The sequence below is a fragment of the Thunnus thynnus genome, chromosome 6 (assembly GCF_963924715.1).
Source record: "Thunnus thynnus chromosome 6, fThuThy2.1, whole genome shotgun sequence".
NCBI classification, from domain to species: domain Eukaryota; kingdom Metazoa; phylum Chordata; class Actinopteri; order Scombriformes; family Scombridae; genus Thunnus; species Thunnus thynnus.
This window is the reverse complement of record NC_089522.1, coordinates 6,478,449-6,500,053: the sequence shown is the minus strand read 5'-3', so window position 1 is coordinate 6,500,053 and position 21,605 is coordinate 6,478,449. Positions and strand designations below refer to the sequence as shown.

Here is a 21,605-nt window from a genome sequence, read left to right as displayed (position 1 = left end):
AAAAGCTTCCAGTGGGACTCGGATGCCTTTTTTCTTTTTTTTTTTTTGTCATGTTTCCAGAGTGGAGGGAAGAGGGAGAACAGAGCAGAGGATGGGGGGGGTGGGGAGTTTATTACAAATAAATAACAGCTACAAATGAGCCTCTCTCATTTGGGTCATGATAGAGAGGCTCTTAATTTGCCTAGTGGCTGATGAGAGGAGGGGGGGGGTAGGGGATGAGGGATGCAGGGAAGGATTGATGTGAAAGACACACAAATGTAATTGTGACTGATGTTTCATTCCACATATGGGGCCTGTGCGGTCCCAGCTAGCCGCGGCTATAGGCCTAGCCGTAATTGTCCCATCTGTATAATATGGGGAGAGAATATAAGGCGCTATCACTACACAATAGGCTGATGGATGGCTTATTCTGCCAGCCACCCAGATTTGCAAGACACAAAACACACACATGTAACTGGCAACAGAGTGCACACAAACATACCATTTGTGAAAATACAGATATTACGGTGCAGTATTTGCACATGTGAGTTAATAAACTGCATGAACTTTAACACGTTAAAGAGTGCTTGCTTGATGATCGGATAATGACTCGCACTTTTTCACCCTTTTCAGAGGTGTTTCCACTATTTTTGAACTTTTATTTTATACATTTATTTCTCTTTCTCTCTCTCTCTGTATCTGTCTTTCTGTTCTGCTCTGCTCTCATCTGTCTTGAATTTGGTTGGATACAGAAAAACACAGCAAATGAAGCCATAGATCACGAGTAGACACCGACAGACACAACCTTGGAGGCGAGAAGACAGAAGAGGAGAAATACGGTGCCTTGTAAAGAGAGGATCTCTCCATCATTATTCTTTAGGAGTATGTTCTTGTTTTTGTAAGCTCTCTGATCACCAGCAGGTATTAGTCATATCTCAATAATAAGTACACAATGGGAAACTTTGGCAGTTTCATATCCAGCGGCTGTGATAGAAACCCGACTCGCCTTTGACGACGGATATGATCAGCAGTAACCCCCCCCCCTCAATATGTATCTCTTTGTCATTTTTTCCCTTTTGTGTCACTTCTGCACAAGGGAGATACTGGGGAGAAAGCAAATTGCTGTGTGTAGCGTTACTGTCCTGTATTGTCTGGATTAGGCTAAGATTACAATGGGCAACGTACAGTTCAACACTAAGACATGAAGTGAAAATATACCTTTCATATTAGTTACAACAAAAAACGGGAGTGTTCCTTTTACGCTAAAGAAGAAGCCCTTAAGTCATATTCTCCTCTCATATGAAGCGACACTTAAGTGACATATAATTGCTGAGATCAGATACATCCTAAGTCATTTCATTCTCTCTCTCTCTCTCTCTCTCTCTCTCTCTCTCTCTCTCTATCACACTCACTCACAGCCTCACAGTCACTAAGTTTAGCTCTTTCACAAATCAACTTCAGCTCATTTCCTTGTTCAAATCCAAGTCACGCTGTTCCTCTCAACCACATTAAGACATCTGTCTCTCTCTCTCTCTCTCTCTCTCTCTCAGTCTGTCTCTTTGTCTCACAGATTACATTCTGATCAGCCGATCACTCATCTCTCTGCCTTGACAGACAGACGGCTGGTGTGTGTGTGTGTGCGTATTTGTGCGAGAGTAAAGACAGGACAAGGGGTTTCAGCAGATATGCAAAAATATACTATAGTGCATTGCTAAATATAAAAAGGTACATCACACTCATTTGTTTGCCTTTTTTCAGTTTTTTGGACAGCACGCTGCAAATTTTTGATTAATATAATAACATATGACAATTAAAAAGCCATTATTAATTATTTAAGTCATTAGCTACTTTTGCCATGTTAGAATATATAACACAATGTAATGTTAACTTAAAAAACAGCTTTTCTCTGCTTCAGAGAAAGCTAGGGCTAGCACTTTTTTGTAAAGTGGCTGTAGTAGCCATTACTCATTTTGGTTTATGCAAATCATGAAATAAAAAGTCTGTTTCTTGATGTATCTGCTTAAATCTGCAAGGAGGACGGATGTCAGTTAAAGTCAAGTAAGTTTAAGTATTAAACTTTAGAGAGCAGCCACCCTGAAGGGTCTGCTCTGAGACACTTCCGCCATGATAATCACAGTTGTCCTCTGGTTGAATGACGCTGTCTCTAAGCAACAGACCATCCTGCTGCTGATTTTAACGTGCCCACGCGAATCAACCGCTAAAACACGCTGTTCCAAAACTCAATTCACCAATTAGCTGACAGGGGGCCAAGGGCACTTCCAGTAGATTTCTGTAGCCTCTCCTCATTTTTCTCCCTGTCCCTGTCTTCACTAAAAAATTTTTTAGCGACTTCAAAGTTGGACGAACACCAAAGGAGCTGCTTTTAAAGGAGCGCATGGCAGTCTTTTCTCCCTGACCTCCAAGTGCAGTAACTGCTGAGTGAATTGAATATGAACCCTCTCTGATGTGGTGCCAGGTGTAGGGTTTCTCCACCGCGCGGTACAGTACGGTTCACTACATTTCTGTACTGTAGCTAAATCGATACACGGAGGTACATCATCAGACCATTATGCCACTGTCTGAGCGGCCTTGCGGAGGCAGGGGGCGAAGCCATTTGCTGCCAACGGGTCACCTTACGAAGCTGTTTTACAAGCAAAGAGGCTTGACCTTGCCCTGTGACTTCAGTAGTGGAAATCTGGTGGTGATGCTACAGCGCAGGAAAAGATCAGAGACTGGGCTTGGACTCGCGGCCGCACTGCACATCAATACAGGAAGTAGATTACAATTCCAAAATCCAGTCCTAAGGCTCTTTTAGTATGGAAAAGAAATAGAAGAATAACACAGGAGCAGTCCGTAGAAGCAAAGCTGGTAATTATATGATAAGTGAGTAATTTGGTTCAAAGGTACACTAGAAATCAATAGAGTACAAGCTGTAATCCACTTAGTCATTTACTTTAAAGCAATTAGGTGATGTCATCCATAGGGACATACAGGATGTCTGAAGAAATATCCGTCTCGGTGACGTCAACAACAGACTATGGTGACAGGATGAAAAATCTCTCTTACCCTGCTGTTTTTTATTAGATCGGTACAATTTGAACATGTAACGAGGAAACAACTGCAGTGATAAAATTGATTTAGTGCCACTGTTCGTTTTTATGAGGGCAAAAAAAAATCAGTGACTTCACTGGAATAGAGAGAGAGAGAAAAGTTAGAAGCGGGCAAAGACACGGACAGAACATAAGAGAGACTGTGTGTGTATGTACAGTATGAGTGTGTGTGTGTGCAGCAGAGACACAGTGACAGCCATGTATAAATCCATCGCTCGCTAATCGAAAAATTCTCCTCTCGCGGTGAATCAGGCAGCTTTATGTTTTTGCACTATGTGTGTGTGTACGTTCTTCTGTGTGAGTCACTACGGCTATACAGATACGCGGTCTATACGCTGCAGTCCAATCCACCACTTTTAATTACGTGTGTGAGTGAATATGGGGAAAGGTAAATTGCTCTGTCAAGCTGGGAAATGGGCTTTTTGATGTTTGAGCTCCCATCACTTGGCATTTCTATTATTCAACGAGGAGAGAGGAAAGGAGGGATGAAGAGGAGGAAGAAGAGGAGAAAGAGAGCAAAGGTACATCGTACTCAAGTGCTCACCAAAGAGACTCTGTATACAGTATAACAGGCTTTCAAGTGATGTAGTGCGAAGGGTTCTCCTGCAGACCATAGTTTTTTAAACTGCATTAAGCTGCAATAAGTTGTTTTTTTTTTGTTTGTTTGTTTTTTTTAATCAGCTACCTCTTAGCTTTTCCTGAGCTCCACAGAGCATTTCTGCATCTTTCATCTCATGGTTTTGGTTTTACAGCCCGCAACTTTACTGTTTGGTTCAGTCTCACCGCTCTCATTATTCCTGTTTCCTAGCGCAGCTGCTTTGTAGCAAAAAAGTTCTGCAAACCCACTGTTCATTATGTGCCTGACATCAAACATCAGACAGACAAAGATAGTGACTAGCTGGTGAACATAGTGGAGCGTTTAGCAGCTGAAGAGACAGATATCTTTCTTAAAACAGAGTTAAGAGGAGAATGGTTGGACCTGTATTCATCAGGTCACCAGAGGTACAACTCCAAATAAATGCTAATGTAGCTCTGTGTCCGCTGGATGTGTAAATAGGAAACTGTTGGCTATCACGTTCACTATTGCAACTTTATAAAGGTGAAAATGTGTCGGTGTTGTGTTCACAGCGTGATTTTCTGCCCCCTGGTGGCCTAACAAATCAGTGATGCTACTGCTTTAAGTATCATCATAAGAATTATCATAATGTAGTTGACAGTCAAGGGCCAATTCCAAAAGCTAGCTCAATATTATGTCTTGTAGTGTGTTTGGTGTGAAAGAAATACTCTAATATTAAATAAACATGAGGTTAAAGAGTATAATTTACATACTGTATATCCTCTGGAGTGAAAAGTAAAACATAAACTTCTCTGGTGTTGTCAGTGTTGGATTTTTTTTTTGATTATTTTTTTATGCTTGTCTAAACACACTTTGCCTTAAATTCTGAAATGCAAAAAGTACAAAAAGAGTTTTTCAGCTTTTTAAACTTTTTTCTCCATAAGATGAGAAGGTAATAGTACCACAACTTAGACATTTAATCTTATGCAACCTTGAGCAACTTTACCTGAGTTAAACAGTAAGTTGGACTGAAGTTTTTCCACATGTTGCTAATATTAAAATGCTAATGTCTGTTTTTTTTATAAAAATTGAAGACAAAGTGATATTTGACTTTTTCACATTCAACTCTTAACAGCATAGTTTTTCACATGACAGTTATGGTACCAGTACTTTCTCATCTTGAGTTGAACTAATAACACTGATTTTTTTTTTTACATCTGTAGCCTTGAAGTAAGTGACAAAGTCCAGGCTCTTGGGGAAAAGTGGCCGCAATTCTAAACTTCTTCTGACTCCAGTGAACTGAACAGATAACAGAACTGATCATTATTTGTATGTTCTCATCATTCTGGATCAGTGAATGTAACTACATGTCTGCCGAGTCCAGAGAATACAGTTTTTCCCTCAAATGCTTTTTTTGGCTTGAAAAAAAAAAGATGTAGTTTACACTCTGGGCTTGGACAGCGACCTTAAACCACAATATATTAGTCCAGACAGCTCCTGGCCTGGATGACGCTCCTCATCAGCAGGCTGGGGAGGTTCTGTATACACTCTGGTCCCGCACTGTCTAGAACACAAGTTCAAATTCAGCAGCAGAGGAGAGATCCTTATTCTATTCTATGCTGTCTGAAGTCACTACTGGGAGAGCGGTTACTCCACAAACTCACTCCATCTCAGCGAGACAGAAGTGAGGACCCCTAAGAATATTGAAAAGATGAGGCAGGAGGAGCTGTAGAAGGGACCAGAGCATATCCTGCAAACCAATTATATTTTCCCACCTCCTCAGCTCTCACCCACTCTCTCCCTTCCACTCTCCAATTCTGTTTCATTCTCTGACTGGACTGTGAATTTGGTCAGTGTTAAAGCTGTGGAAGTGAAATGCCATTATCTGCTTTCCAAAGAGATGGTCATTCCATCTCTTTTACTCTGTCAGTGAGTGTGATTCTTATTTTCACAGAAACAAAATTACACAGACTGAAAGGTGAACTTTTAAACTAAAATTGGCATCACAGCAGAGGTCTGAAGCAAAAATGAGCTCATAAAGGAGAAGCCGCTTTATAGATCTACCAAATTGCAGCCATCACCGATTGCTATTGGAAATGTTAGTTATTAGTAAAGGAACAGACATTTTGGGGAAAACTTGCTGTTTTCACATTTCTGTTTGTGTATGGGTTGTAAAATTGTGCTGAAGGTAGGCAGATTTTTTTTGGTAAACTGTTTCTTTCTACTTTTCAGTCTTCATTCTAAGCTATGTTAATTGCCTGCTAGCTTTAGCTTCATGGGGAGAGTATGTATTGACCTTTTCAAAAAGCTCATTTCCCAAAATGTCTATTCCTTTACACAAAAAATAGTTATAGAAAAGGCAAAAAAAAAGCCCTCAAACTGGACCAACTGTATTTCTTATCATGTTCATTATCAGTCTATTCTCCAGGTTTTAGAGGAAAATTCCTCTCTGACATAGAGTCAGAAAGAGTGCCAGACATGTATGTCTGCACTTCTTCCCTGTCTAGATTTAGTAAAATACAACAGTATCACCTTTGATCTTCGCAAAGAGGAAGCACTGTGGTTCCTACAAGGATTTCCTCCTGTCATTAGACCTTCCTACAGTCACCGCACTAGCATGCATAGACATGTAGTCGACATATCAGTGCTCATCAAAAATAAAACACTGACTTGAATAATTGAAAAAGACTTTCTGGTGGCAATAGCAGCCATCTCTGATGCAGATGACAGGAAATAAAAATGAAAACCCACCAACACTCCCGGCAAGGACTTTCAGCTTTCTCCATCGTGCTGAGCAGCTGCGGAGGAGTGCTGGCTAAAATAAGAGATACTTGTTGGACACAGTCCCAGTGCTGGTATTATTATTCTAATTGATATCATCACTTAACTCTTATAGTCTGTGTTGACAGCTCACCATTTTTTGTAAACATATATATTCTGAAGGCTTCCCAAAACTCTCTTTTCTCTTCTCCACTAGGAGTTTTGTTTTTGACCTTCTTGCTATTGGTTTTTGTAATACTGCTGATCTTGTATTTCTGTCATTATGGTGATGTAGAAATTCAGCCTCACTCTTCTGTTTGTAGTGTTGTGACTGTTGTAACTCACACATAATGCTTAGATTTTTGTTATTGTCGCAATTGAACCTCTTTGTAAATGTTAATAATTGTGAGAATTAAATTCCAATCTGAATTAACCTCTCCAAAATCAGCTGTGTGTATGTGTGGGTGGACTCACTCTGCTTAAATATGTATTTATGTATCTCCCTGTACAGTACATTTCAACATCTCTTCCTGGACTGCTATTCATGATCGAAGGGCCTTATTTCCCCTGTCACATCAACACCGATGTCGTCCATTTATATCAATTACACTTCACTTCCTCTCCGAGCTCATTCAGACACATGGAAGTTAATTATGTCTAATCGCTGGTAAATTACACAGCACTCACATGGCAGTTACTGTCTACGAACTGGGGAAGTCTTGTTGAAGGTTATCACATCGCGGTCATTAACTGTTATGAGATAAGAGAGTCGTGCAGGTAAAGGAAGGAGAAGAGGGAGAGTGGAGTAGAGGAAATGGCTGCACTCTGCAAACTGCAGTAATACACTCACATGAATGAAGTCGTTTCAGGATGACAACACTCAGATGCGAGGACTGCAGGGTTTTATTGTATTTATTGCTCTGCAGAGGAGGTAAGTATGGGTAATGACTAAGCTATTTAAAATGAAAAATATATGACATAATAATCTATGAGCATTGACAACTGTCAAAAAAAACCTTTGAAATGACTTTCCATTAACGTACTTGCTTTCATAACCAAATGATTTTATTCTTTTGTAGTTTGTAAATGTTTTGTAGGAATGTCAGGATGAAATCCACATATTATTTTATGAAGAATGTCCTGAAAGAAGTTATTCTTGCTGGGATGATCCTGTGGATGTGAAAAGTTTCCTGATTGTCTAACCTGGAAGAATTTACCAGATGTTATAACTTTCTCTTTTCTGAAAAAACAAAACAAAACATATATTATAAATTATATGAAAACTGCAAAATTATATATGAATTATTTTAATACTTTAGGCCAGGTCACACCATAAAGTGGCACAGCAAAAATCATCTGTGCATCTTTGTGAAATGTTTTGTTCTACAAGCTTTGTGACGTTGTCATTATTCAAAGTGCTAGTTGGTGAACTATTATAGCCGGCAAGCTAACTGTTAACATGCTAGCCAGCTGGGAGCATTGTTCTCACAATGTTTCCCCGAGCTTCTTTTTATTTATTCTGTACTGTGCTGTTTACACCCTGGCTTTTTTTTTCGGGATCGTGCATGATTTAATTCAATAAATAATGATTGGAGAGGCACAAAAGGCTTCATGTTAACAAGTTTGCTGACTGACAGTTAGCAAGCTTGTTAGCTCAGTTGCTAATGGGACAAAAGATTCCCAAGTCTATCCAAAAGAAATACTTATACAATTGATTCCTGTCTCATAACTGTCTGCAAAGCATTCTTCTTTTGTTAAGCATTTTATGTTCCAACAGAGGAGCTTAAATAAATGTGGATGATACAACACAGTTAACAAGCTATGATAACTTCTTCCGTTTTGAACTCTCATTTTGTTGGTTTCCAAAAACAAACGAAAACAGGAATTATTAGTTGCAATTAAGATCTTGAAAACTAATTTTGTCATTTAGTTGTTCTTGTGATAATTAAAAAAAATAAAGCCATCACATAATCTTTCACAATCCAATTAATATATAAAGGTTGTGTGTATACTGTATTCCCTGTGGAAAGGCAGTATGATGCTTCATCCTATATGTGACACACTTTAATATTCATGATATTAATTAGCACTCATGACTCTGTGAGTGTGTGTGTAATATATTACACGTGTCCCTGCGCTGTATGCGGTGCTGTATGTATGTAATTAGCTTTGCCGCTCTCTCCCCCAGTGTATGTTTTTAATTCATCTCTCCTCATCAACTCTTTATGGTTCTGTTCCTTTCTTCATTTTTGTTTTTCTCCTGCTCCCCTTTCCTAACATTCACTATATTTATTGTCAGAGAAGGGGTGTGTTTGTGCATTTTTGTGAACACTCAGCAAGTAGTGTATATTTAAGAAAATGCGAGTGTGGATAGTGTGTATATAGCAATGCATACATACTGTACATACACTTACAAACACATACATTGATCTAGGCGTGCATGTATTTGTATGTCACAGGCAGTCATGTATCACCGGGTCCATCCCTAAAATCACCAGACAGATAAATGGCTATCGATATTTAATCATCACTTCCTCAGGGTTGTCAACGGCAACCGTAGTGCAACATTATGGGCTGCACTGCTGACCTTGCCTGGCTGTACGTCATTGTGTTTTGAGTGTGTGTTTCATGTGTCACCTGTTTATCGGTGAGGGCGTATAAGTACTGATGATCTGGGCTGAAGAGCAGATCCCTCAGGATGGGGCTCCCGTCGCTCACCACCACATTTTCATACAGCAAGGCAGGCTGGGTAACGGAGTTTACAAGGATCTGGAAGAAGAAAAAAGAGGAAAAAAACACAACAGTATAAATAACTAAAAGAAGAAGTAGCCTCCCAAAAGTTAGAATATGATCTTCTGAATGTTTGACACAGATATTACATTTTACTCCTGCTTTTATTGCTCCACTGAATTTTCTGGTTAATCCTAAGATCTCATTGTGAACAAGTTACATAGGAACTACTTTCTACCAAAGAAATAGTCCCTATGAAAACAGTTCACAATAAATTCTGTGGACTATTCAGAGTAACAGGAGCGCTGCTTCTGAAGAGACACTCACTCTCACACATACTACGCATACTTTTCATTTCTTATAAGCCTCATTCCATCTTTCTTATGGAAGTATTTCCTCATGTAGAGCAGCTAGGTTCAGGAAAAATGATGTATTTGCTTCCACCTCATGTAAACGCAGCCAATTCTCATTTCATCTACTATAACACTTCATAAGCTTACTTATATGGTGGCTGTCAGCTGAAAAACAACTATTCAAGTGACAGATGACATTTTCAACACTCTCATTTTCTTCTCAGTTTATGCTGAAACTTAAAATGATACCAGTTGGTTATGCTACCACACTATTGAGGGTGTAACTACAATACAAACTAAATGATGGTTCTTTTTTTGTTAAGTCTACTGGTAAAAATGACACCGTTATCAGGGTCACTCCCCCTCTACCAGCAAGCAAATCTTTCTCTCTTTGGCTCTGTTCCTCTTTGTCTGGATCTTTCTCTTTCTAATCCATCCATCCAGTCACCGATCCATCACCTGACAGCGGTTTAGTCTGCTAAAACTTTGCTGTTTTTCTGTCGACCAGATTCGCTCTGTCATCTCTCTTTTTTTTTTTTCCTTTCGTCTTAGTCTCAACAGTCTCTGTAGTCATTATCTGCCAAATCGCTACCACAGTTGCCTTAATCTTTCATCGAACAGAAGGTTCATTAACAGACAGGCTGTCGTCACTGTGTATGCTTTTGTTGCTTGGTTAAAAGTCAAGTGCTTTGACAAATCAGCTTTGAAGAGTTGCTCAGTGGAACACTGGAAATCTAAAAATATGAGATATTTTACCTCCACGTTTACAAGAAAAATGGAGTAGAAAGTTTTGCAGATACTACTTACTTAGTTGGTTAATAACTTGGCTGGGAAGTTGTATGATTTAGTTTGGAAAGTAGCAAATTATTGAAGTTTTCCTTACTTTCGCAAGTGTGGGTGTGTGTTTGTGTGTACGTAAAGGAGGTGCATCCCTGTTGTTACTGTGCAAAGGTCATTTGTTTTAGCTCCCACATGGAGACACACAAACACACTGAAACTTTTATTGATGTGAAATGAGTGTGACCTTTCGTCCTCTTGTATTTCTGGCTCTGATGATTTCTGGCTCTGATGATTTTTCTCTCTTTGTCTCTGTCAACAACAGCACACATGAGCTCACACTCGCACATTCATTCACACACAGAGAGAGAGAGAGGGGAGAAGAACTTGATTCGGACGTTTTAAAACCTGCGTCGTGCCCTGGGCCACCGTATCACTTGTGAGGAGTGAAGGACTGGAGGAGCGAGGGAGGGTGAGGGGTGGGGATAGGAGCGGGGAGCGTGTTCTGCCCTACAGCTCGGGGCAGAGGGCAGTTGGAGTGGGATTCAGGTCAGCTGGCACAGAGGGGACTGCAGACCGGACAGCAGGTGACTGTAGATTCTCATCTAGTCTACTAGCCTGCAGGTTTGTGCTCTCCTTCTGCGAACTCTGCACTCTGGCAGTTACTGCGTCTAAACACGGACCTCTAACAGAGCAAGTGGCAGCACTTAAGGGTGAAAAACTTTGATTAGCCCTCTTATAATCCACTTTATTTATTTTATTTGCTTTCTACATTTTGCTGATACAGACTGTGCAGTCTCACCTATAGTGGAAAGCTGTGTTGCACTGGCTTGTTTAGGTTGAATAAAATGCAGCATTACATTACAAGAGTTCCAAATAAATGTCATCTGTTTACCTAACTGAAGTACCTGCAGGAGCCAGCTTCATAAATTCCTCTCTTCTCTCTGTGTAGCCTGTGCTCACTAAATTCAAAGCAATAAAAGTGGGGGGGGGGGAGGGTGACACTGGGGCATCTGGAACTTTTTTATGTTTCCATTTGTCTAGTTTCTCACTTTCTGGAACTTATTAGCAAAGAGCCCAGGCTACTAGATGAAAGAGACTCTGCTCCTTTGCAAGAACAGTAAGGGAAGCTTATTAAATATGCTTTTATAACTGCTTCCGGGATGATTATTAGACCAAACAAAACCATAAAGGAGCTCACTTTGATGTTACTGACAGCTTATGAGTCATTAAACCAGACTGTGTTTTTTAATGATTAGTTTACCTTTTAGGAGCTCGACAACCATACATATTTTTTTATCTTGCTCAGCAGTGCCTCTCTCTGATGAGTGCACTGAGCATTAATTGCTGCAATTTGCATTCAAATTATCCACCAATCAATTAGTTTCAAAACGCAATGTTTATTCGGAATATACGCGGGCTGAAGTGACATATCATTTCAGTCACTGCCGGTCGAACAGAAGATGAAGCGGCGTGCTGAGCGGGGGACGCTGCATGTATACGATTACTGAACTCTCCATTTATATTCCAGGCATTTAGCTGATGCTCTTTTCCGGTGTGACGTACGTTGAGGGAGCAGGAAGAGGTTGAGTGTCGTGCTTAAGGACAGCGCAGTAAGACATGCATCATGTCTTTAACCTTTCGGTTGAAGGGCGGTCTCCCTGGGCCGCTTTGAGTTATGCATTTCTATGACACCGTACAGAAAATTGGGATCAGGATGGAAGTTAAAGGTGACTTTTCCTGGTGAGTTTGCAGCCAACTTTACCTTCCTGCATGTCCCTTCCTTGGACCACCCTGTTTCCTCTATCCTCCTGGGATTACGCTCATTACCAAACGGATGCTGATATTATCAAGGACACTGTAACTCTCGCATACACACTGGAGTCCACAGGTGTGCACAGACATGCAAAACTGTAACAAATATTCATATGACGACTTCAGTCACCGCTATGGTTTAAGTTTTATTAGGTTTACGTGGAAAAATTGCTTTGTTATAGTGATGTTTATCAAAGAACACACACCGTCTGTTGATAGGAAACAGGATGCGACTACCACATGTCAATCACACCTGTTGGTTCTACTCCAACCTCCTCCTCCCTACAAGGTTTCCATAACAAAGCTACTTCAGCCTTTGTTCCACACAGACAAAACTTAACCTTCACATGGCCCACCGGAGTTTGTTCACAGATAAATGGAAACATGTTGTTGAGGACAGCCTCGACCTGTGCGTTCTACTACTCATCATCAGAGGAGTCAACAAAAGAGATGCTTAAGAAAGTATTCATTGTGTATCTAAACCAGGAGATCCACTGATATTTAAAACATATAAGAGTGGAATGACTACAAAAAATCCTGCACCCTAAAGTATTCAAATGTCCTGCTTGTAATGCTGACAGGTGATTCTCAGGTTGACTCTCCAGAGGACCAAGCAGTGCTGCTTTATATATGAACATTTAACATCATGTAACAGTTTAAAACATCTTACTGATATTATGGGATTTCCTAATGATTTGGACTCGGAACAAAGCTGGTGACAACTAAGGAAAAAGATACTCATCTACAGACAATGAACACAAACTATTGATCAATGTGAATACTGGAACATCTGTTATTAACACATGTAAACCTTTGTTGAGAAGGGGTTTAAAAGCTGTTGTTTCCTGACACTTTAACTGCTCTTGATGAATAATAAACCCAACCTTTTTTGGAACAATACTACACAGTACTATTGTCCAAGAGTACAATAATTGTACTCTTACAGTACTTTGACTTCAACAAACTGCGGCACAGTCGATACATAACAATCATGAGCTATCACGCTAACATGCAGGGTTGTTTTAAAGCACGGAGGCAGACGCACTCGTGGAGTTTGAAGTGGGGTTTGAAAAGGAGGGAAAACTTGATGATGATGATGGAGACAGATGAGGTGGGATGAAGGTGGGAGGTGTAGTGGTAGAGAGAAGGATGCTTAGTGTGTGTGCACACAAGTGTGTCGGGAGTGTGTAGAGGAGGACAAGGTAATAAAAGTGAACAAAGGGGAGTAATGAGGTTTGGCTGGAGTGCTGCAGTGATTAATACCATGCTGGGTTCAACCACCGGTCACACCTTTGGGTCAGGTAGAGCGGGAAAACACAACCACATGCTATCGGTTCTTCAATCTTTACTTTTCTCTCTGCTGTCTTGATTTTTTTTGTTTGATTATCCAATTTTGCACTTGTATTTTATTCCACTTTTATTCCATTTGCCTCCCTTCTGTCACTTTCTCTCTCCTTCCTTTTTCCTCCATTACATTTCCTTTCTTTCTACACATTTCCTCCTTTACTTCTTCACTCCGTTTTAACCCGTGTCACTTCTTCACCCCGTTCCTCTTTCTTTCCTTCCCTTTCTCTCTTGAGATTTCTCCTCTCCGTCCTCCGAGACTTCCCCTTGTCCTTTTTCTTTTCCCACAGACACAGACTTCTTTCTCCAACTCTGTGTGTGTGTGTGTGTGTGTGTGTGTGTGTGTGTGTCCAGACACAGCAGTGCCCTGTCCAACCTCAGCTGTTAAACATCTAGTTAATTACACGGCTGGACAAAGGGAGGGAAGAGGAAGAAGAAGGAGGGAAGTATGAGGGGAAGGAGAGGAAAAAAAGAGGGGGAAAAATAGGAGCAGCTTGTTAACCTTGTTAGCATTTCTCACTGAGACCAATGTTACAAATGTCCGGTGAGGACGAATAATGAAGCCGAGTCCAAAATGTTCAAGTAGTTCTTTGATGATGGAGGGAACAGAGGGAGGGGAAAAAGGCATTTCCTTAATGAAATCTACTGTGGTGTGTGTGTGTGTGTGTTAACAGCTCATTGTATTCACAATCCCTAATGAAATTGATTTTGGTCTCATCTATTGAGAGGAGCCACACACACACACACACACACACACACTCAAGAGAGAGAAAGAGAGAGAGAGAGAGAGAGAGAGACTGTACAGCGTCAGTGTGAGTTGGTAGGGTGGGATTTATAAGGTAGTCATTTCAGTGAATGTGTGTGTGAGTGTGTGTGTGTGTGTGTGTGTCTGACCCTGACTGGAGGGCATCCAAAGTATCACAGCACACCTGCTGACTACACAGTCTACAGCTCTCTCTCTCTCTCTCTCTCTCTCTCTCTGTCTCTCACTCTCTCACACACACACACGGTCTGGTAGAGCCACATCAGTGAGACAGGTTTCTCTGAGTGAAATTAATCATCGTTCTTTTGTCGCACCGCTGCTCTCACAACAGGAGGCCGGCCCCAGGTGACATACACATATACACACACACGCACGCACACACACACACACACAAGCGCACGTACAGTATAAAGAGTGACAGGCAGACAGCTGGCCGGTGACAGCGTGCCACTCTGAAGCTGTTTTTCTAACAGCTAACAATAGTGCGATATGGACCGAAATCTCATATTCTGATAAAGGTGATTTCATATCCTGATAATGATTCACTACATTGTCTTTAATTCAATGAACAGACTATTTCTGGTCCGCTAGACTCAACATGACGATGTGATCTGAAATAAACAATAGAGCATAATATGAGACAACAGATGTTTTTCTATCATAACTTGATACATATCGTCATATCGCACAGCCCTGGTCGGCTGGTTAAAAAAGACCAACGCTGCCAGAGTGTGGTGAAGAATGTCACTGCTTCTGTCAGAAATACTTCTGACTTGGACGTACTCATTCGGCTTGTGCTTTTTTTTTTTTTTTTTTTTACAAAAGCAATCAAATGCCAAATGCCACAATCATGCTAAATCTGTAATGTACTGTATGCTGAGAATGTACTTGGATCAAATTGATCACATGTGGCAATCAGCTGCGGCCGGATAAAAATGCTTTGTTGTTGAAACTTCCTGGAACACCAGCAAGAATTTAAACATTTGTTGCTGTTGCATTAACAACACATTAAGATGATTTCCTGTTGTTGCTCTTGACTTTGGAACACATAAAGTCTCATTCAGTGCACATTTTGCTTTTTAATGTTCTTATAACTTTTTGCTTTGTACGATTTGTGTCCAGGTTTTGATACACTTGTCTTTTTCTATCTTCTTTTCTCTCCTCTGTGAAGCTCTGTTGTGCTGATGTGCTATAAAAACAGCCATCATTTCTATCACCGTGCGAACCGTCATAATCGTTGAGATCTGTGATCATCTGAGATCTGTTGACATCTCTACAATAAAGTTTAACTGGGTGTGAGCATGATAAAACTAGATTATCTATCTGAGCAGACATCAGACCAGATTATTCATCTCTGTTTGGCTAACCTGGGCATAAAAAAAATGTACGATCTCTCCATCAGAAATCGTTTGCAGCCGTGTTGCTGCCTTCCAGGATCTTATGAATGAGCTCGGTGAGTAAATGATTATTATAAATCGACACATATTATGTAAAAAAAAACTACAAAAATAAGACCGAGGTTGTAAAAATAAAATTCACTTCAACCGGTGAATAATTCAACAACTTTGGAACATTTTTTGGGAGCAGCTGACACATTAATAAGGGAAAGGCACCACATCTCTTCAAGTAGTGTTTATGTTGGATGGAATTTTTCACTCTCAGCTGCCTCGACTCGCCAGGATGTGACACGGGTGGCTAAAGCGGCGATAGCGATTAGATACTCTCGCATTAAAAAAAAAAAATCTCAAAGGTATAATTTGACAGCAGCTTGAGTCACACTGGTGTTATTTTTCTAACCCAGACCCCTGGCCTGCTTTATTAGCACTATTAGCGCTGTTAGGATTTCTCACTGAAACTTCAGGGAGCTTCAAAAAATGTCACTGTACCCCTCTGGCTTTCATCCCTGCTGGGGGGAATATGAGCTATAAAATGACACTCTGTAACCAGAAGACACTAACGGTAGACGTCTCTTTCTATTCGAGTCAGGAGCGCGCAGATAAGCGTGCACACAAGTCGCTTCGCCAGAGCTGCATGTGTACTCTTCTTGTCAGATAGTGAGGCGGGGCGCGCTACTTTTTTTTCTGCTGACAGCAGGGCCCGGGCTGGTACGGTCGCATGTGTGTGAGAGGGTGTTTTTGCGGGTGTAAGGCCTCTTTAATCTTTCACAAGCCTAATGGACTCGAGTTTCCCTACAGCGCCTGCTCTCGTAAGCCTTCTTCCTGTTCACGCACACGCACACACACACACACAGACGAAAACACACACAGCTCGCCTCCCCTGCCTGCTCCTATCATAACCACGAGCTGTAACCAGTCCCTGGAATGATCGCTTGCTTCGTTCTTCATTCTCTTTGCTGTCTTTACTCTCCATCCTTCTCTCATCTTTTCTGTTCCTCTTGTTAATTTTGTCTCTCTCGTCGTTTTCTCGCTCTCTTCGTCCCACTCACCCTCCTTTCTCTCTCTCCTCTCCTTCATCCATCTGCCCCCGTCCTTGCAGTGCAAAAAAAAAAAATGCCTGTCATTGTAGTGTAAGTCATTTAGTCTGATATTAAGTCTTACTTCTTTTAAAACAAGACAAAAATTCTGCCAGTGGGGGTTCATAAAAGAGCCCTTAATTCAATGCTGTCTCACTTATTTCAGAAACAAGTGTCATTATCGTGAAACAAGGCAGAATAATGCAGATCACTCAACTAGTATCAAAAAAAAAATGACAACTTATTCACTCGCGATCTTGAAACGAGTTCATTTGCATCAAAAGCAAATGGAATCATCTCACCCGTTGGCAGTTTAAGATTAGATTAAACCACTTGTTATGGTAGGTTTTTTGTGAAGTTCCTCTTCCCTCCTCTCCCTCTGTCCCACTGAGCCTCGCTGCCCTGAGAATGCGTCTGACATAACTAGGTCTGGCCGTGTGCTAAAACAGCAGCTCCGCATTCTTCCCCGAGGCAGATCCTGCAGGCTGAGGCCAGTGTGAAAGCTAATGACGTCCGCACGCTTATGCAGGATGTCTTGTGCGGTTGCTGGTTTGAAACCTGCTCGGAGAACGCTTTAATCGTGAGCGAGGCCCCGAGGCATGTCTGTATGTGTCTACATTTATGAATCTGAAATCATACAAGCCTTAAAAAGGAGTATATGTTCTCTTCTTCTTCTTCTTTCCTGAGTTAGAATGGCTGAAGACAAGTAATGAAAACACTTTGCCACATCATCATCCACTCTAAAGCCTCACACTGCACGTTCAGGAGCGAGAAAGGCGGTATCGCTACCGGCTCCGGGGCTGCTGGAGCACGTCTGACCTCCCTTTGGAGGAAGGTGAGAAAAAAAAGCGTTTCCCTACAGGGAGCAGCGCTGAGCAGTCGACATGTTACCCCATAACACTTTTTTTTCTTCTGACTTTGGTGGATGTGTGAAGTCAGTATCCTTCACTCTTCACTGTGAGGACTTCTGTGTGCGGTCGCTCGGCCAAGAGAGAACTATTACAGTACTCCATGCGGACGGAGACACGTGTGGCAGCTTTGGAATTGTTGGGAGTTTTTGGGCTGAGTAACAAAAAGTAATGTAACTAATTACTTCTACTTCTGCTAACTTGCCCAACACTCACTAGGAGTAAAAAGCGTGGCCTATGATATGGTTTAAATCTCTGGTATAAGCTAGTAAAACGACCTTGAGTTGGGATTGATTTATCAAGTCGTTATACTCCAGCCAGTGCTGTTTCTACTTCTGTAGCACTGTACACTAGTGCAGCCATAGTGTAGTAGCAATAATACTGTAGCAGTAATATTCAGATACAAACAAGCAGTGCTCAACCAGAGGAATAGTAGAAGGCAGTAGAGTGTAGAGATTTTAGCCTTTGTCAGATATAACTGAACAGTTTTCAGTGAGTGAAGCAGAGAGCTCAGGTTGATGGAGAGAGAGTGATCAGGACATAGGATACATTCCTGCACCCGACTGAGCTACTGTTTTCACACTCCCACCGTAATAGTTTTATCTTGACAGCTCGGAGATGAGAACAAGAGAAGCACAAATCTTCATCTCTCTGGCTCTATCTGTGATATGTGTATAGTGTGAGTCTGTATTTGCATCTACACAGTATTTCACGTCCATTGCAGTATCTGATTTGGCACCGCCGTTCCTCTCACTCGCTCCTCAGAGCTTTGGAAACAATTGCATTTCTCTTTTGTTTCTGTCTCTCTTTTTTTCTCCCCCCCCCCTATCCATCTGTCCCTCTCTCACCCGGTCTCTCTTCAACTTGTCACACTCTCTCTCTTTTGCTTTTTTTTTTTTTTTTTTCCCCTAGATGTACCAGCTCAGCTGACACACATGAGCAGCCAAGCAGAACACACCTGTGTATAGTGCAGCCTAGCAGCCTGTGTAGGTGTGAGTGCATCCGTCTGTGTGTACGTGTGTGTGTGTGTGTGTGTGTGTGTTTAGCCCTGCAGTGAGAAGAGAAACTACTGCTAAACTAGCTCAATTTGTCAAGAGCAGAGAGGTGTGGGCCTTGAGGACAACTGTACCGCTGTCTTCAAGGTAAACAGAGGAGTGTGGACTTAAAAGAAAAGAAAAAGAATCTCAAGGATAAAATTCCAATAGATGATACACATAAACTCGTATGTTCTCACATACACACACACACACACATACACACAATTGTGTTTCTTCAGAACAGCCTGACTGGAGCAAACACAAGGAGGAAAGGATACTTCATCACTGCCATTCTGTCAGTGTATGCGTGTGTGTGTGTGTGTGTGTGTGTGTGTGTGTGTGTGTGTGTGTGTGTGTGTGTGTATGGACTTTGACAAAGAGCGGTCAAGACCTCAATGTTGACTGAGCGTTTAATGTGTGTGTCTGTGTGTCTGTAAACAAGAGCCTGCCCCACCTCAAGAAGGAGTCAACTCATTATTAAAGATGCAGTGCGTATAAATTATCATCTGCTGGCCCGAATGAACTAAATAAAGAAAACAATGTCACGGTGTGGTCACGGGGTGAACTTCTTCTGAACGAATGATAAATGTCTCTCTCTTTCTCTTTGCTCTCCTTCACTGGCCTGTTGCCACAGCGATTAATTCTGGGATGCAGAGAGAGAGAGAGAGAGAGAAAGAGAGAGCGATGAGAGTGACACGTTTTGGACAGCCTTGCTTCAAAGGCCACAAGCTTATCACAGCTACGCACACACACATACACACACACGCCGTGAATCGAAAGCAGCTACGACCAAATTTATAAGCAGGTGAGTGTAAGTAAACAGCTATTATGCGTGTAAGTTATTAGTTTATCATTTAGTTTTATATTTGTTTACTTCTGTTTGTTTGTGAAGTGATAGCACATTAGGGAAAAGCAATTAAAAAGACAGAAGAGGCATGAATTATTAATATCTGCTGGTAAGATAATAAGAAATGCAAAGGACAACGTGCAAAAAAGCAATTGTGTCAATTGACACGGTAGCTTTCACACTGAGTTTTGATGTGAAGCCTTCATTCCAATCTCTCATCCTATCCTTCCTCAGGACACTGAACCGTCGTGTTACATCAGCTGGGCTTGAAAAAGATAAAAGCTGTGGAAAACCAGCGGTGAAACAAAGATCACCAGTGATCACTTGGGCTGTCGCTAGGAGAATTGGCTTAATGAGACGTCAGTGACTCCTTAGCACCGGCAAACAGAATCATTCAGGACAGGTTTTGTGAATGTGTCCTGTACTGCAGGAGACACCAAAACTTGCAGTTCCTGGAGGATGTCTGACATTCACTCTACACCTGCTGTCAATAATGCAACAATTTGAATTGAATTACTTTATGCCATAATTACATGGAAACGGTGACGAGTGCTGTCCATAAGCCAAAGATACTGTGGGAAAAGCAATATCTATCATTTAAATAGTAGTATACAGCTACTATATAGCAGTAGTAATTGTAGTGGTCTGATGCACATCTACTGTATTTGGTCACTGACATGGAATTTATTTGAAAAAATAACTCTACTGTTGTCAACAACTATTTTATGGCCTAGAAATAACTTAAAGGGTCACTCCAGAAATTTAGTATTGCAATTCCATGACTGAACAAACAAACAAAACAAAAAAGAACGGTCAAAATCAATGTAGCAGAAGTGGAAATATTCAGATTTTTAGTCCCTAGTATGGGTCATTCTCCAAAAACAATGGATCCTACAATTCCCATGATGCAATCAGTATCATCATTTCGACCTTCCCTTCCCTGAACTCCAAAACTCCACAGCCCCAGTTTGTAACACAGGCTCGCTGTTATAAATGTTTAGTTTCCAAGTCCAAGCTGAGATAACCCCGATGACATCATCGGGGTTGTTTTCTCAGAGCCACAGAAGATGTTGTACAGATGTTTTCACAGGCTGAGTAGGACTGCTCATGATGAGCAAACTGAACTTTAGATGTTAAAATCGGTGGAGCACCCTTTTAAATTTCTGACTAATATTATAGGTTGTTATGTGTAGTACTGACCTAGCTTAAATAGCACAAAAAATAAATCACTGATTAAACATAGTGTATAAAACAAAGATAACATGACTGAATTATTAATATAGACTGACTCCTGAAATAAGCTAAGCTAGCTAGTAGCTAAATAGTGAAAAATAGCTGACCAATCTGCTAACACTTCACTAGCTTTGCTGCACATGGACATAGCCTGATGTTCATTGAGGACTGCAGGTCATTAAGTTGCCGTAGCTAGCGTGCTACATTTGAGGCACACTCTAGGACAGCTGTTACAGGATTTCATTGTTCATTTCCACCTGTTCTCTGCATTTCCTCTGTCCTCACCTTCCCTACTTTCTTGTGTATGCTGTGAAGCTGAGGGAACAGAGAGAGCAGTGGACAGTCAGATTAATGACCTCGTCCTCTAACGCACTCTGTCTTCCTCTTAATATCTACCTGCTGTAGTATAAGAGCCTCACTGCCGCACTGGGATGCAAAGACGAGCAGCACTCATATTTTTGGACTATCTGTTCTCCGGCTGCGCTGTCATTTATCTTCACTTATGCATATTTGTCACAGCTGTTGACACAAAAAAATAAAAGTTGCTTTCTTTAGTAAACAGGAGGAAAGTCAGACTGGTAGAGAAACTGTAGCGTATTAGCACAGGTGGTACCGAACTATAAATGTGCATGTCGATGTCGATGCATGCACGCCTTTCCTATGTCTGTGCATCTGTCTGCACTCGTGTCTGCTTATGTGTGTGTCTGTCGCCCTACTCGGATGTGTAATTACAAAGGAGAAACGATAAGCCAGTTTTTTTTTTTTTCCCCTCCTGTGGGAGCTCACAGCTAATTATAGAGCCAGCGGAGCTTCAAATTGCCATTTAAAACAGCCATACGGTGGGAGACAATAACACACTCCCCTGGTGGTGTCACCGCTGCGTAGTAAGTGTGTCTGCATGGAGGTATCACAAGAGAAGA

The 21,605-nt window shown here is 41.3% G+C and overlaps 1 protein-coding gene across 6 annotated transcripts in view; it reads right to left on the bottom strand.

Moving 5' to 3' along the window:
* Positions 1-21,605, bottom strand: part of LOC137184084 (plexin-A1-like) — a 264,898-nt gene that overhangs the window by 127,088 nt on the left and 116,205 nt on the right. For all 6 annotated transcript variants that reach the window (XM_067591429.1, XM_067591425.1, XM_067591428.1 and 3 more), the window contains one exon: positions 9,043-9,174. In XM_067591429.1, coding sequence (XP_067447530.1) covers positions 9,043-9,174 — 132 coding nt within the window. The remainder of the gene's footprint in view (positions 1-9,042; positions 9,175-21,605) is intronic.